The 16,879-nt window shown below is 37.5% G+C and overlaps 1 protein-coding gene across 2 annotated transcripts in view; it reads left to right on the top strand.

Moving 5' to 3' along the window:
- ARHGAP18 (Rho GTPase activating protein 18) overlaps positions 1-16,879 on the top strand; it is an 82,830-nt gene that overhangs the window by 51,996 nt on the left and 13,955 nt on the right. For both annotated transcript variants that reach the window (XM_072333300.1, XM_072333301.1), the window contains exons 5-10: positions 5,031-5,200; positions 7,443-7,608; positions 10,223-10,314; positions 11,081-11,158; positions 13,980-14,139; positions 16,793-16,875. In XM_072333300.1, the coding sequence (XP_072189401.1) occupies positions 5,031-5,200; positions 7,443-7,608; positions 10,223-10,314; positions 11,081-11,158; positions 13,980-14,139; positions 16,793-16,875 (749 nt within the window). The remainder of the gene's footprint in view (positions 1-5,030; positions 5,201-7,442; positions 7,609-10,222; positions 10,315-11,080; positions 11,159-13,979; positions 14,140-16,792; positions 16,876-16,879) is intronic.

Below are 16,879 nucleotides of genomic sequence, written 5' to 3'. Positions count from 1 at the left end.
TATAAAAACTGGGAAGACTGCCAGGCTGCTGGTTCAGCAGAAGGGAAGGAAGAGATGCCTGGTGCTTGTGTCAATAAACTGCACTGTAGGATTCGGAGCTGGAAAATTACCAAGCAATTATTACAGAGTTTTTATCACATCTGGTTCTTTTTTTCCAGTGGCCCTGATGAACCCTTCAGAAATAGGAAATTCTGAAAAGCAACTCCCATATGCTAGCTCTCCACAGCACAGATTGTGATGTGGATGGCAAATGCAGCCTGCTTACATTCTCATACACTTCTGCTCTTGTCAGTGTGCTGAAGTGGGCCTTTCTCCTGGGATCAGAACAAGAAGGAAAAACCATCCAAGCTCAGAAGTGTTAAAAGCACCGCACCTGTTTCAGTTCTGTACTGTGATCTTTCCTCCAGAATGCTGAGCTAATTAGTGTTATACAAACAGTGAACAATTTTAAGGCAAGAAGTAAACAGTGCTTGATATTTCAGAGATACTAAATATTTATGAAATCCAAAGGCATTATTTTAAATTGGAAACCCCCTTTAACAAAGAAGTTGTACCAGTTCTAACTGAAACACATGCATACCATCTTAGATATTGTTAAAAATAATAATAATAATCCAGATCTTAAATTGAGATTTCTTAATTGGGATTTCTTAAAACTGTTTGAGTGAATGAAACCCTTTTGCCCTTCTCCAAAGGGGTTGACTGCTCCTAACTTGGTATTTGAATGCAGCATTCTCAAGTGCTTCTGCCAGACTGAACACAAATGGTCTGTGTGAACTTGTTCTTCCTCCATTCTTGCCTGTTCAGTACACCTTGTTTCTTGCCTGAGCATTGTATGCAAACATAGGGAGTAACACGAAACCATTACATTTTCATTCTTTTCTGCCTGATCAAGCACAACAGTTTAGTAAGTTCCTAAGTTTCTTTTATTAGTAGATGCACATTTCAGTTTTTTGGAAGGACCCATTCTGGCTTTAAGCATTTGTCTGTTTCATGTCGGTACAGAAGGTGACTACAAAAAGGAAAAAGAAAATTTGGAGTAATATATGCATTTTCATTTTAACAATCCATAACCCTCATTGAAATTCCTCAAAGCTAGCAATATGTTCAACAATTGCCAAAGAAAAGTAATTCTCCTTGGATGCCTGTGAAAATTAATAGATATCCATGCCACTGAGACATCTCAAGAAATAAAAATAAAAGAATAATGAGTATTTAGCTATTCATCTGCTTTAACTTTACCAGGGGATCGGCAAAAGTCAGTTTACTATGGGATTCTGGTTGTCCCACACACTGAGTTAGCTGCAAGGGAAGTAAAACCTCTATATAAAGGCAAGCTAAAAGCACAATGGTCTGATAAATGAATGAAAGAACTGAAGAACTTCCTGTTACGTGAACAGAACTGTAATACTTGCTTCTTGGTAGGAAAAAAGACTGAAATGTATTTTTTAATTGAGTTTGCTTCTGCTTTTTATTTTGTGTGGTAAATAAGGATTTTATGACTGGATTGCTAGAGTTTTAGTGAAAAGATTGCAAGCTTCTAGGACTTCCTATCAAAGGTCAGTTATGAATTTACATTATAGATGAATGTTTTGTCAGTTAAAATCAGCTATTCCAACTATCAATTAGGATTTAAAAGTATAGCACTACTGGTGTATACTTTTGCCTGTCAAAATAAGGAAATAGCAAGGTTGACACTTCTGATTTTTTTTTTTCACATCTTAATAAAAAGAAACTCCAAACCTAACACTCCATCCCACTCCTGAATAATTCCCGTAATTTTATGTGGTGTTTAAACAACACTGTGAACCAAGGAAAGGATACAGTCTGACTTAAAATATGGTCACCACATTCTCATAGACAATATTTATATTTTCTGTATCACACTTGCATTTCTTTCCTGAAATACTACATGCAGTTGGCAGCTTGACAGAATGCTGAAGCTGCTTCCTCCTACAGCTGCTTCCTAGTTAATAAGTGCACAATAGAAACAGTACAATACAATCAATAAGAAACTCCCCACAACAGCAGCAGTCTCAGACTTTTAAAAAATGTGTATACTGTTAGCGAGGCATCTGCTTTGAAGTGTGCCTTGGTACCTGAGGATAGAAATAAGAGCTACTGCTTTATTGTTTGTTAATGTCAGATTATCAGATCTGTCCCATGCTGATAGGAAGTATGTAGGTCACATATAGGCTACGTTAGCATGACAGAAGTCTTGGGTGGATTAGGAACCCTTTTCCTTCAGTTTGGATACGTTAAACAGTTTACATGGTGTATGTAGGCAAATGCACATAGAGTCCAGAGATCGAAGCCAGGGAAGAATTTGACCTTGGTTATGTTTGGTACTGAGGTCTCATATGTCTATTTACTGAAAGCAGTAGCTCTAGTTTCACGATCAGCTTAATCTTTAGCATATGCTTCAGGAGTCTTTCAGAGACTATCAAAAGTGAGTAGATGCCACTCTGAAAAGAGAATCTGGAAATATCCAACCAGTAAAATTTGGAAATGTTTTATTCTACTTCTCACAGCATTACTTGGCTGTAAGTAGAGTCAAACATTTTAACTCAAGTTCTGCTGTTCTTCCTGGAGCCGTCTCAGCAATAGATCAATGAAAATGAAGCGGGAGTGGCTGCATTAAATGTTGTGTCCTACCAGGTAGTGGCTACTGATGCCTTCACCCATTTGCCTGTCTGCTAGGACCTGAGTTTGGTCCTAGCAGCTGGAGGTAATGTTCAGTTTTCACTCTAAAGTGTAGCAGTGACAAGTCATGTATTATATGTCATCTTCAATTAAATGCAGATATGATTCAGAAAAAAATTAGAGTTGTTATATGTTCTTTTTGAACTTGATGCTTCATATATTGTTTGGTCTGCATGACTACAGCTCGGTTTTTTAGCAGGCCACTGAATGTATCAGTGTAGAGCAACACTTCCCCAATGCCTTCTCAGTAAATCAGCCCTGCCACAGCCTTTCCGCTGCTTCACATCAGATGCTGCTGTAGCTGTAACTATTCTCTGGAGGTTTTCTGGGTTTGCTTAGCATGATTATTCTAGACCATAAAACAACTTCCCACAGAGGCATAAAGAAGTCTGTTAGTTATACCATATTCATATACAAGAGCATATGCCCTGCTGGTGGTTCTACTCAGCTTGTGTATGTTTCCTTCCCTCTTTTTCTGCACTAGCTGTGTGTTATATTTGAACAGGAAATAGGACCTTGTTGGGTAGGAGCTGGTGTCAGAAGCACGGTCCCATTGAAATTAACAGTTTTAATTTGCTTCCACCTGCTCTGGTTTTAGGAAAGCTTGAAATTAAATTAAACAAATACTTCAGGGCATTTGGAATGCCTTGTAGGAGGAACGTCACCCTGGCTGTGACCTTTGAGAAGCACTACATCACAAGTGATGCTGAAGAGACTGAAATTTTTCTCTGGCTAAATTACTTCAGTGCTCTGTATTAAGTACTGTTAATTAAAATATAATTTTCCTCTTGCATCTTTCTTGATACTTTTAAAATTCAAGCTGAAGTTTGGTAGTAGTAGAAGTAGACTTCTTTCTCTAAAATCAGAACTGCCTCTTTGGTTTCTTCCTTATTCCAAATCTGTCTAGTGTTTAGCTGAGGTATAAGGAACAAAGAAAGAGAAGTAAGTTGGTTATTCTGTATTTAGTCCTTCCCAGTATCATGGAAGCATGTCTAGTTTTGATGAATTCAGTCTGGAGGTGAGGAAAGGAATATCAGGCCATCTGTGTAGTCTCCATTATTCCAAGGTATTACTTGCAGATGCATGGCATGGGTGAGCAGAAATTGACATGCATTGGAAACTAAATGGCTGGGCCTAGAGTTCAGTTTTCAGAAGAGATGATCAGAAGCATGAAACCTGGTTGGAGGTCAGTCACTTGCAGTGTACTCCAGGGGCTGGTACTGTATCCAGTCCTGCATTAAATCTTCATTGATAGTCTGAATGATGGGAAGAGTGTACGTTCAGCAAATCTGCAGATGATATAAGATTAGAGGGAGTGCCTGATATGCCAGAGGGACATGCTGCCATACAAAGGACCTTGTCATACTGGAGAGATGAGGGATAAGTACTTCAACTTGGTAGGAATAGCCCCATGCACCAGTGCATGCTGGGTGCTCCCAATTGAAAAGCAGCTATGCATAAAGGTGATCCTGGTGGACAAGAAGTTAAATATGAACTGGTAATAGGCTCTTGTGGCAAAGAAGGCCAATGACATCCTGGGCTCCCTTAGTAGGAGTGTTGCCAGGAGTTCAAGGGAGATAATCCTTCCCTTTTACTCAGCACTGGTAAGACCACGATCTTTTCAGTGGTTCCTAGTGCTAGGACAAGAGGCAGTAGGGATGAACTGCAACACAGGAGGTTTCCTGTGAACATCAAGAAGCCTTTCTTTATGGTGCATGTGCCTAAGCACTGGTGCATGTTGCCCATAGGGGTTCCTTCCTCGGAGATGGAAAAAAAACTGCCTGAGCGCTGGTCTGGGAAGCCTGCTCTGAGTGTCCCAGCTTGAACAGGGATTGGACCAAACAGACACAGAAGGCCCTGCTAACCTCAAACCTTCTGTGATGTTAATGTTTTGGGTTGTAGAATAAACTTAGTGTTTTGCTTCTGAAATTATGACAGCAGAAAAAAAAAAAAATTGCTGTTCTGCTTATGGGGTATTGCAGTCTTTGAGTCTGGAAAGTGTTCCATGGCAAGAAAATTCTGATGCCAGAGCTATTTGGCTCTGGAAGGTCTTGGTAATCTGCTGTTTCTTTGAAGTGGATTCCTTTATTTCTTCTTAGTAGAAAGGTCACATGCCTTGGCAGAATTATTCTAGAAAATCTACAAGAGATGGAGCCTTCTTTCAAGGCTCCGTATCCATTTTTAACTGGCAGGAAAACATAGGAGTAAGTACATCTGCAACTAGAAGTTTGTCTCTTGTATAGGACTGATTTCTACATTACTCTCATCTGTTGAGTGATGCTCAGCTCTGCTGCTGTTGATTGTTATTTTTTCTACTCTGTTTTCAGGTCTGAAGTTCAGTCTTGGAGCTAATGAGCAGAAGAGCCCGCTTGGAGACATGCCATTTTCAGAGACTGACATCAATTTGGAGATACCATTTGCAGAACAGGCAGCTAATCTCAAAGACAACTCAATAGGCAAAATGTATAAGGATGGAGGGGGCGATACTCTTCACACGGTATGTTTCGTATTTGTTGCTATCACTGTTCTCACTGGTGAGTGTTACTGTTCTAATGATATTTATTTGATGCAGAGTGAATTAGGTTTAAAAGAATATTGTTGGATCTAGCTTTTTGGGGATAAACCTCAAGATTTTTGGGAATAGTTTTCTCAGTAACATGGAAATTACTACTTTTGTATCATTATGTATGTCCTTGTAATTCTAGCAGAAGTCAATTTATGTGTTCAAAATAATGGTCTAGTAATATTGAACTGTAATAATGACATAATTGTACACAACCCATGTCCTTATTTCATTTGGTTACGGCCCTTTTTCCTGTTATCAAAGGTGATCATAATACCTTTTGTCAATTAATAGGAGTTACTGGGTTGCCTGTGGAAACCTTGTGTAGTTATCTGGAGGATGAAAATGAAAGACAGAGTGGTGTATAGAAGTCTGAAGTGAAGTGGCAGGGAGCTAAGGATTACTTTTTACTCAGTTTTACCTTCCAACCAAGTACAAAAAACCTCATTCTGAAAGAATCCAAATAGAAACAAAATAAGATCCTCCAAGACATTTTGTCATTGATCCCCAGGCATCTCTGAGGACCTTTCTTTGCCTAACATTTTGTGAACATGCAGTTATGTGTGACCTGTGAACTAATGACTGGAGTGAAAAACATCTCTTTTGTCTAGCAGCGTATCCAAACACATCTGAATAAATGTGGTGGCTGAAGTAATAATGTTTCACTTCTTCAAACACTTTATTTTGATAAAGACACATGTAGTTCTTCAAATAATAATTACTCCATGTATCCTAGTTCAAACCTTATGCACCAGACACTAATGGATATTTAGAAATGGATTCTAAAGTGTTTGAGTCACATTTCTGTAATGCAGCTTTTAACAAGGAAGTGAAAACTATGGTCTAGCTTACTTATATTTACTTATTTACACATGTGCTACATGGTTTAGCTATACCTTTAGCTCAGCTTGTGAAAGATTGCTTGGTGCTTGTGCTAGAGGATTTCTATTTCTGTGATGAAAGGAGTGGCAAAATGATAGAGAAGGAAGGGAGTTTCCTCCTTAAAGCTACAGTTTGATTTGTTGCACCTTCATAGTTGGCAGCTATTTTTAAACATTGTGAGTCAGGGAATCCTCAAGGAGAAAACTGACTACGTATCTACAATCTGTATATTGTATTTATGTACTCTTTAAGTATGCACAGTTGTAGCCATGCACCGTAGCCACCAAATCAGCTACCAAATGAGGTCAGATGTGCTATTGCTGGGTCTGTAAAGGGTGAGAAAATCATTCTGGAGTATAATATTTGTTCTTTTCAAATGGAGAAGAAATCTTGTCAGCCTTCCTGCTCTGAGTCATGTATGCTGCTAATATCAGTCATAGGCAATAGTATGACTTAGAAGCCTGCTGATGAAAGGTGGTGTTAAAAAGCTCTATGAATTAGGAATGTCTCCCTGTCCATCTGAGCGCAGTTCTTTATATTCATCTCTGCAGCTTCTCAGTGTACAGAAGTTATTGCAATATACATGATCCATAATTATGGTTCCCCATTCCATAAGGAGGAAAGCCTAAGTAATAATAAAAAGTAATAAGTAGTAATAATAATAAGTAATAAGAGTAAACTCTTATTTGTATGGTAGTCAGATATGTTATTTTGGTTGAATAAATGCAGAGAGATTTCTATCCCAATTATACCTGCATAGGATTGTTAATGGATAAATGTTTTCACCACTGTAAACTGCAAAAAGATATAAAAGATGGGTAGGTGGAGTTTTATAAACAAGACAAAGCCAGACAGTAAATGCACTGTGAAAGGACAAGAGGCAATGGATACAAGTGACAACAAAGGAAATCCCATTTTGCATAGAAAACAACTCTCCACGAGCGCGTTAAGCACCAAAGCAGCTGCTCCCAGATGTTGTAGAATTTCTCTTATTGGAGGATTTCAAAATTCATTTGGACAACAATATGAGCAAGCTGATCATATTTTGAATTTAGCCTTGCTTTGAGTGTGTAGTTGGATTAGATGACCTCCAGAAGTTACCAGCAATGTAAATCTTCCTATGATTCAAAGCTTGTCTGCTTTGGAAAGTGTTCAGGGATTCCTTCATGTTTCCATTAGTAGAAAGCAGCAGGCTTTGTAATGAAAGGTTGTTCTCTGAAGGGAGCACAGCCTTCGAGTAAAGTAATTTGTTATGACTTGGATTGTTCTCTGTGCTACAAATCTCTGCCTTTAGAATTTCAGACTGCCAAAGGACAAAACGGGTACCACAAAGATTGGTGACCTGGCTCCTCAGGACATGAAGAAAGTCTATTCTTTAGCACTGATTGAATTGACTGCTCTCTATGATGTACTTGGGACAGAATTCAAGCAACAAAAAGCAGCAAAAATCAAAACCAAAGGTGAGTTAGTGTTTCATACACTGAAACAAATAGGTTTCAATCTAATGGAACAAATGTATCTGGTTAGTTATGATTTTCTAGCAGAATATTTATATCTAATTGATAAATAGTAACAAATACTGAGCAGCATTTAATTGTGCGTCTTAACTCAGGGCACGTTTTAGGCAAGTTCATACACATAGTCACTCTGGAGACCGTGATTTCTGTATAAAGTTATAACTCAGGCCAGACACTAGCAAATAACAATGTGTGAGGAGGGAGGGACCTTCCACTTACTAGCATTCTGTACAGGAATGGTTTCACAAAAGTTTCTATGAGATCATATATTCCCTGTGAGGATAGATGTATGTGCTTTTTGTCATTCCTGACCTCATGAAGGTAGGTACTCTGCAAGTCCTACCTGACTTTTTGCTTTTCTTGGTCTTGGTTGAAGATAATAGCGACCCTTGTCACCTGCTTTCCTGTTATGTCCAGCACAAACTTTCCTGGGTCACATAGCTGTGCCCATCTGGTATTTTCTGAGGCTACAATGCATCATGCACAGTGAAATATCTGAGCTTTTGCAAAGAATTTTGAGACAGTTGCAATATACCATTTTGCTCTACAAGTCAATGGAGTACATATGTATGTATAATCACAGTGCTTTTCTTGGGGACTTAGGATGCATTTCAAGATGCTAGAGGATTACTGTGCTATGTTTGCTTTCTGTATTTCTGGCTTCTGCTAAATGTTTTACAAGAGCTTGAAATGTGTTACCAGTTAATCAAAAGCCTACTTTGTTCAAAACCCTGTTCTCAAGGTTCAGTCAGTGTGACAGTGAAATAGCTCACTTTAAACAGTTGAAAGCAACAGTCTTGAGACATATATAGCAAGGTACAATATATTCTTCAGAATAGTCTTGGCTTTATGGTAGTGGAAAAGAACTTTTAAAATGCAAATGCCATGAACAGAAACATGTATGAGATCTTGTTCCTCTAATTGTATTTTCTTCTTGTAGAAGTGCTTGCAATACTATTAATACACAGAAAAAGGCAAACACTTTCTTGTGGTTTGGGTCTTACTTTCAGTTGATCCTTCTTACCAAATTTTACTGTTGAGTATATTGCCTAAATAATATTGTCTAAATGACAAACGGTTGTAAAGAGTATTGTGTTTATTAAAAGCTTTATTTTTCACAAAATTAAAAAAGATGGGCTAGACTCATAGCAATGTGTAGAATAAAGACAATGACTTGTCAGATTTCCTTGCCTATGGATCTGCTCTTCAGTGTAATTACTTCAGTGCTTTGTTGCTTTACCCGATCCCCTCCTCCTGAGTGAAGACTCAGGAAGCGTTTGCCTAAATGATTGACACAGTGGAGTGTTTACTGGCTGTTCTCCTTTGTGCTTGAGCAGATAAAGATGATGAAAGCATGATTCTTCCATGGAATGCTGTGCTGCTGCCTTTTTATTGGCCCCCTACAGTTTGTTTCTCCAACTTCATCTCAGAGGAATCTTTCGTTATTGACAAGATCTTCAAGATGATATAACTATGGAGTATAGCTACTGAATGTATATATGAGTCCATGTATTTTATTGGCAGGCCTCTTACTCTGATACAGAGAACTCCTTGATGTGGTGCTTCAAATGATGTTTCTTTGATATATATCACACTTCTTGAAGAGCTGTCATCTTTTAGTAATTACAGCTGCTGTTCTGTGCTCGATAGTAGTATGAGCAGCTTTTAGCTACATGTAGAATTATTTGCTGCTTCACAAAAATTGCATATGCAGCAGTTATCTGTACTTTTTGCTGAGAAATTCTTTGGCAACAGACTTTGGGTTAGTATTGGCTAGTATGGCTGTCTTTCAGAAGTCATTCTTTTCTGTTCACCTGGGCCATAAAACAAATGGGTGTCCCATCTTCTTCAAGCCTAATATAATTTTGTATGAAGAATAGAGACAAGAATAGAGACAAGAGACATAACTGTATTTTATTTTTTATTTGTGAAATCTTAGCACCTTTTAAAGGCCATTTTTCAACCCAGATTTAATGGTAATTTTGCTTTTTAAAAAAAAAAAACAACAAGAAAACCATCTTTGAGAAGGTGATAATCATTCTATCATGATGGTTTTGTATAATGCAAAACCACATGAAGGGTTGAATATCTCTTTTTTCAAAACTCTTGTAGAGAGTTGTTGAGAGGAACTGGATAATTATGTTTGTTTTATTTTTGTAGCCATATTTCTGGATATTTTACTCATGTCTTTTGAATATTGTCTATATTATCTTACACTGAAGGATGAAGATGTGCGTTCCATGGTCGTCATCAGAATCACTCTATAAACCAGAACCATGCAGGTGGTTCATTTATACAGTTTGCTTCACTGTACTGCAGAACATGCAGATGTCAGAAGTCAAAACAGAAGAGTCTTGATTTATGACTGGCAGAAGAGATGAATGTGTCATTGTAACCAAAATGCTTTTTATAATAACTCATCGGTGAAAACATCCAAACAATTTGAACAAACACTATAAATGTGTTGAATAAGCTTCCCGTGTCCAAAGCATGATTTTATGCCATTATTGCATGTTAATACAGATAATATCTCAGTTTCTTTTGCTTTATTCTTCAGACTGTGGCTTGTTTGGTGTCCCACTATCAGTTTTACTGGAGCAGGATCAGAAGAAGGTGCCAGGCACCAAGATACCACTGATTTTTCAGAAGGTAAATAAGCACAAGCAAGTCAACTACTTTCGTACCTGCAAATGACAGTCAGTAACATTTTTGTTCTGAATTTATTTTCTCCCTGTAGCAAAGCTTACAATATATTACTCCAGACAAAGTTACATTAACTTTTATTTGAAGCTTTACTTATGTATTTATTTACTTATTAATTTATTAGATGTGGTACTAGGGAAAGTGGTTTAGTGGGCAATATTGATGGTAAGTGGACAGTTGAACTAGAAAATGTTAGAGGTATTTCCCAACCTTAATGATTCTGTGATTCTATGGATTTAGTAAACTTAGTACTTTGCTTTGTATCACACGTATTTTGAGTTAAATTACTACTTTGATTTTTTCTTTGTTGCAATGAGTCTGCAATTTATAAAAGCTATGAATTACTACTCTGGTATTAGTAATTCTACTAGTACTAACTAGTACTCTGGTGTCCTCTGGTGAAGTTGAATAGAAGATTATTTGTGAGATAGCTACTTTAGCATCTGAAGGAGGTCTGTAGATAATGCAGTTTTATTTTTAATACAAGAGACAAATTCTTTAGTAGTATTCATAGCAGGGGCAAGAGCCATATTAAAGATTTTATTCTACATCTACAACAAATCTAATCAATTTCAAAACTGTGCATTTATGTGCTTATGATGTATATTTGTACCACACGTGTACATACATAAAGGCTTCAATATATTAGAACCAGTTACCAGTAATTCTTAATTGATATCTTCATTTATCCAGTTTGGTTTGTGTTTGACAGTTGATTTCCCAGATAGAAGAGGCAACTCTGGAAACAGAAGGACTTCTTAGAATACCAGGAGTTGCAACAAGAGTAAAGGTAAAACACTGTATATATATTTAGCACCCCTAAAAGCTTATTTGCTCTCCCTGATTTTATTTTGTCACAGAAATATATTTTGAGGCCAGACTGTTATTAAAATCTTCAAAACCAGAAAGAAAATCTTTTCAGAAAGAAAAATGAGTTATATTAGCCAGGAGGCTGATGGTTTGATCCAGTGTAGTTTTGGGGAAAGTTCAAGTTGGAAGCAGAGTCAAGCTATGTTTCAAATTGAGTTGTGCCAAAATCTCATTAATTCTTGGCACAAACTTTCCAGCCTCTTCTTGTTGTTGTTGTTGTTTTTTTTTTCCCTTGAACCAGCTTAATCATCTGAACAGTTCATCCACAGTCTTTTACCCCAGGAGGAAGTTTTTTTTTTCTGGCATTGGGAGCTTGCTTTAATAGCTAGATTTAACCTACTTTACAGAGCAAGGCAGGCAGCGTGCGCTGAAGAACCTTTCAGATTTATTTTTATGAACAGCAACAGAGCTAACTTCTTAGCTCTCTGAACGCATCCTTGTTAGGCACATCCGTTCACATACACTGACACTTCACAGAGTGGGTGCCAATTACACACAGACTCTTCCCCAGTGTTTTACTTAGTGCAGGAAATGAAATACACAGTATGATTCATGCCAAGAGTCCATGTGTTAAAAAGATGGTCTGAACTGGCCTTAAATGCTAAACAGATAATTTAAGTGGATTCAGCTGTCCAAAGACGTCTGCCAGCCTCTATCATGTCAGACTTTGTCCAGCAGCTGGTTCACTGGAGACTAAAGGAAGGGAATATTATGGAAACTGGCTTTGTTTACTTACCAGTAACTAACATTATTTATTTTTTTTTTTAATTTTATTTTTTTCATTCTTTATTTTCCACTCTACATCAGTTCTGCCTACTAGAATTACTTTGAGATGATTTTGTTTGTTTATTCCTTAAGCTTTATAAAATTAATACAATTTCCCAGGCAGGAGATCATTAACTCTTTGTCCTTCTTTAAAGTTTTTGCCTATTTATTTGTGGGAATTGCTTTCTTGAATTAGGTACCTATTTTGTTAGCAAAAATTTTACATGCTTTTACTTATTTAAATGGAAAACTTTATAGAAAAACAAATAACTCAGCATACTGGAGGACAGATATTCTCTCTAATTTCTTCTTTTCTCCTCCTACAGAAAAAGAAAACAATTTCTTTTTGTGTAGTTTTATAAAATGGTGCAGATAATCAGAAGAAAATATCTTGCTATTTTATTTTAATATTATTTTTATAGTTATAAGTAAAATAATGTATTGCATATTTATGATATCCCATAGGTAAATGTTTTTACTTTAAAGCCTAAGTTTAGGTCCGCTAGGTTGTACAGGTGACATTTCTGCTCTTGGCCTTCAGATAAAACAATTGATTTTATCTAGTTTTTTTAATACTGCATTAGCTATGCTGATTTAGTCTAAATTTGGATGTGGGAGGTGGTGCGTCTCAACAGGGAAATTTTCATCTATTTCTAAAGCCTGGTTTTGTTGATGGGAAGAAAATGATGCCCACCTGAGTTAGTACCTTAGCACCACTGACCCTTGTACATAATCTATGGAGACAGAAGATCTCTCTGGAGGACAGTTCAGAACATCTAATTTTTATATCAATCTGAGTGTTCACATTTTCCAGATTTTCCACTTGGATAAAGTTAAATTCACTGAGAACATTATCCTAAAAATTAATTGTTATTCTATATCCAGTGTGCCCTTCTTGTCCTGACAAATAATTAAGGCTATATTTTTCCTTAGCACTTTCCCTTGCGTTGTCTTACATCCTTTGCTAAACTACCAGGTGTCTCTGTACTCATTTTCTGTCTGGAAGAACTTAGGAAAAAAGAAGAGGCATGTTGAGTGGTGCCTGTAAGGTCACTGGCCTTACTAGAACAGGGTTGTTGGGGCTGGTTTCCACTCTGCCAATGACAAACAAATGAGGTGGGTGCATGGCAGGAGCTGTTCCTTAAGGGCAACTAAGACTGACTTAGTCACTACAGAGTGCTTCTGTTCTTACATCTCTAGAAGGCCAGTCATAGCACTCTTATGGGAGTAGGGTTGGGTGTACAGTGACGTTTGCTGTCAGGCTTATGAGGTATCACTCAGTACCGTCTACTCTTCTGCTACTGTTGCAAAACCATATGTTATGCAGTAGAATCTTCTTCCATAGAAAGCATGTGTAACATCCAGTGGTGGGCAAAGCTGTGCTTGTCCAGCAGTATAACATTCCCTACAGATCGCAAGATATCTAGCTATCAAGTCAAAGAAAATGTTTCCTTGTACTTTAAAAAGATAACTAGCCTCACCATAATGTATATTTTGATGGGAAGCTGTTTGTCAGCGTGCGTAATTGTCATATTTGTCTGTGAAAAAGATTATGCATACATTAAAACAGTACCCTTTGGTATGTGGTTTCATGATAGTTGATTATGTCAGCCACATCTTAGTATTTTGTGGGAAGGAGAGGCCATAACCCCCGCGTGAATGAATGTGGTATCTGGTTCTTATTCCAAATGGCTCTGAGGCAGACCCATGAGATTTTCTCCTATATGCTTTGGCAATCTGCTGCCCATCTCTACTTGTTTGCTTTCAGTGCTTCTGATCTTCAATTTATTTTTTTTTTGTAGCAAAAGATCAGTAGCAACTGGAGTTAAATAATATTTCAGATGTTCATTTATTTATTTTTTTGCTTTTATTTTTTTTTCCTTACTCCTTTCAAAGTAAGAAAAAGGTTGCTGTGTGTATAATGCATGACTTCTAACAGGCAAGTTGTTATTGGTGCTGTCTGTATTGCCTTGCAGAGCCTTTGCCAAGAACTGGAAGCAAAATTTTATGAAGGGACTTTCAACTGGGAAAATGTAAAACAACATGATGCAGCAAGTCTTCTAAAACTCTTCATCCGTGAACTGCCTCAACCACTCCTAACTGTAGAATATCTCAAAGCTTTCCAAGATGTGCAGAGTGAGTAGCGTCCTTTCCATCTCGGTTGCGAAGAAATAATACAGTGCAGAGAATTGCTTCTTTGCTGTACTATCATTTTCACTAATAATATGTGAAGGAAAACAAATCACAGATATTACTTATAATCAGAAAAAAAAGTGTATATTTGCTTATAAACATTAGCAAAGTAATATTTTTCATTGAACATCTACTTTAATAGTTTACTGGTAAAATGAAAGCATATTGTCACTTTTTGTTATGTTCTTAGTGGTCTAGGAATTATAGAGGAGTTAAAAGAAAATTGTGTAAGGTGATATCAGTTTATGAATATTTGTTTCATAGAATCATAGAATGGCTTGGATTAGAAGGGACCTCAGGGGTTATCAAGTTCCAATCCCCCTGCCACAGACAGGGTTGCTGACCACTAGATCATGCACTGGATCAGGTTGCCCAGTGCCACATCCAACCTGGCCTTAAACACCTCAAAGACAGGGCACTCACAGCCTCTGCGGATGACCTGTTTCAGCACTTCATCACTTTCTCAGAGAAAAACTTCCCAATGACATGTAATCTAAATCTTTCCTCCTTCATTTTAAAACCATTCCTCCTTGTCCTCTCGCTATCCTTGTAAAAAGTTGTTTTCCCTCTTTATAATCTCAATTTAAAAGAAGACAACAGCAAAGATGTAATAGTTCTGCACAAAACCCATGAAATGGTAATGTATACTGTTCAGCATGGCACATGGAGAGTATTGTATTCATTTGCAACTGGAAAAGTTACATCAGAATTGTAAAAGCTGCTAATCATCTCTAATCCCTTGAGGTTCTTGTGAAAACATCCTCCTTTCCAACTGGTCACCAAGACAGTGATCTTACCAGCTGGTAACATAAAGAAAGCAGCTCGGTGACAGTGAATCAGGAGTGAGAGTCCACATGCATCAACTTCTCAACCAACACAGGGGTGTTGGTTTCAGACAAATTATTCCTGCCTTTTTATGGGCTCAGTGACGATGGCTTATTTCTAAGTGCATTATCAGATAATTCCCATTGTCCGGCAGACAGGCAGTTATTCTTCAGAGCTACCAGCAGTTCTACTCTCCAGGTTAGGAGTTCTTTTCAAGGGCAAAGGCCTTCAATCAATGTGAGTAGGGGGCTGGAGCTTAAGCCTGTTGCATAGTGGAGTTGATTTTGCAGCTCTGAGCAGCAAGTTAAAATAGGCCAGAATTCTTTCAGATGATGCTGACAGCTAACAGCTCCTCAAGGTTGTTCCAATTAACAGATACTGTTTGGAGCTATGGTGGTTCCTGCTTGCCACTTCTGGGCTTTCTTCAAGCCTTTTGTGGTTTTACTTATCCAGAAAATACTCAGATAACAGGATGCAAAATGCATGGAGACAAAGAATTTGATATAGAACAGACGTAACACTTTGTAGACTCCAATTGTTTAAATTGTCTTCCCATAGTATTGGTTGTGTACAGTAAGATTAGGTGTTTGAGAAAAGGAGCCATCTTTGTGACAGTAAATGGTGTTTTTCATGATAATGTGTTTAATTAGTAAGGTTAGACTTTTTACTATTCAAATATTTAAATGACTTAATTAAAACAATTTATTTTGTTAATTTAAGTGACTGACAGATCTAGAAGTAGAATGTTATTTAGGTGAATGGATGGAAAACCTTGATTTAAGTAATAGATCTTAATGGTTTTGCTATTGTGTTCTTACTTTTAATGTATGTCTTTCTAAGCAGGCAAGTACACTGTTTTCACTGTTTGCATGTTTTAAAAGACATTTTACCATTCTTTTACTTATATCATTAATTTTAATTATGCTAGAAAGTAGTCAGTAAGCTGTTTTTTGTATTATAGATTTTTTTTTTTTCCTCTGTATCTGCCAATACAATAATAATACAAAATATATTTGAAATAGCTGTTCTGTTGGAATCCCATTGGGATGCGCAAAACCAGACCTGTTAAGCTTTGAAGTGGTGGAGTAAAACTGTGTCACATGCAGGTCCTTCTTCACTTGTGTTGTGTAAGGCCTGATTCATTAGGAATTTGCTGGGAAGGCTCTCCAGAGCACTTCCTCTGAAGTATGAGAAAGTTTATCACAAGGGACAAACCTGAGAGAGTTGGGGCATTTCACTGCTCCACACTGCCAGGATTTAGGAGCCATGCCATGTTTGCTATGACGCTCCCTGCTGTAGATAAGTATTCAGCTTCTTTACTGTTGGCTTTATCCCCACTGGTTTGCCACTCCAGCTGTTGCTACTCATGTGTCTTGTGGGGGTGACATGGGAGACAGTGCAACTGTTAAGGCAATCACAGAAACTGTGAAAGCAGCTTTGAATAAACTCTTGAAATTTTAGGCACAGGCTCAGAAAGGGAGGACCCATTAGACGGCTAGTTTTCTCTTTTAACATTGCAAAATAGAAAATCACAAGGCTGTGAAAAATACTGCCAAGAAACAGTTGAGTCATACAGCAACTGAATCACATGAGAGTGTTTGGGAAAAAAAAATCAGAAAAGAAGGATTTTGCCAGTCCTTTGTCACACTATGACAACAAGCCATGTGCATGCATTCAGCATTTTATAAGGGGTTTCCACTTGAAAATCATGCTTTCTGTAAAGGACAAATGACAATTTAAAAATACTGAAGTTCTTTTGCTTCACTGGCAGATCTTCCAAGGAAGAAACAGCAGCTGCAAGCTTTGAATCTTTTGGTTATCCTTCTACCTGAAGCAAACAGAGACACACTGAAGGTTA

Source organism: Excalfactoria chinensis, chromosome 3 (genome assembly GCF_039878825.1).
Source record: "Excalfactoria chinensis isolate bCotChi1 chromosome 3, bCotChi1.hap2, whole genome shotgun sequence".
Classification (NCBI taxonomy): Eukaryota; Metazoa; Chordata; class Aves; order Galliformes; family Phasianidae; genus Excalfactoria; species Excalfactoria chinensis.
Note: the sequence above shows the minus strand (reverse complement) of the source record. Positions and strands in the feature narration are given on the sequence as shown.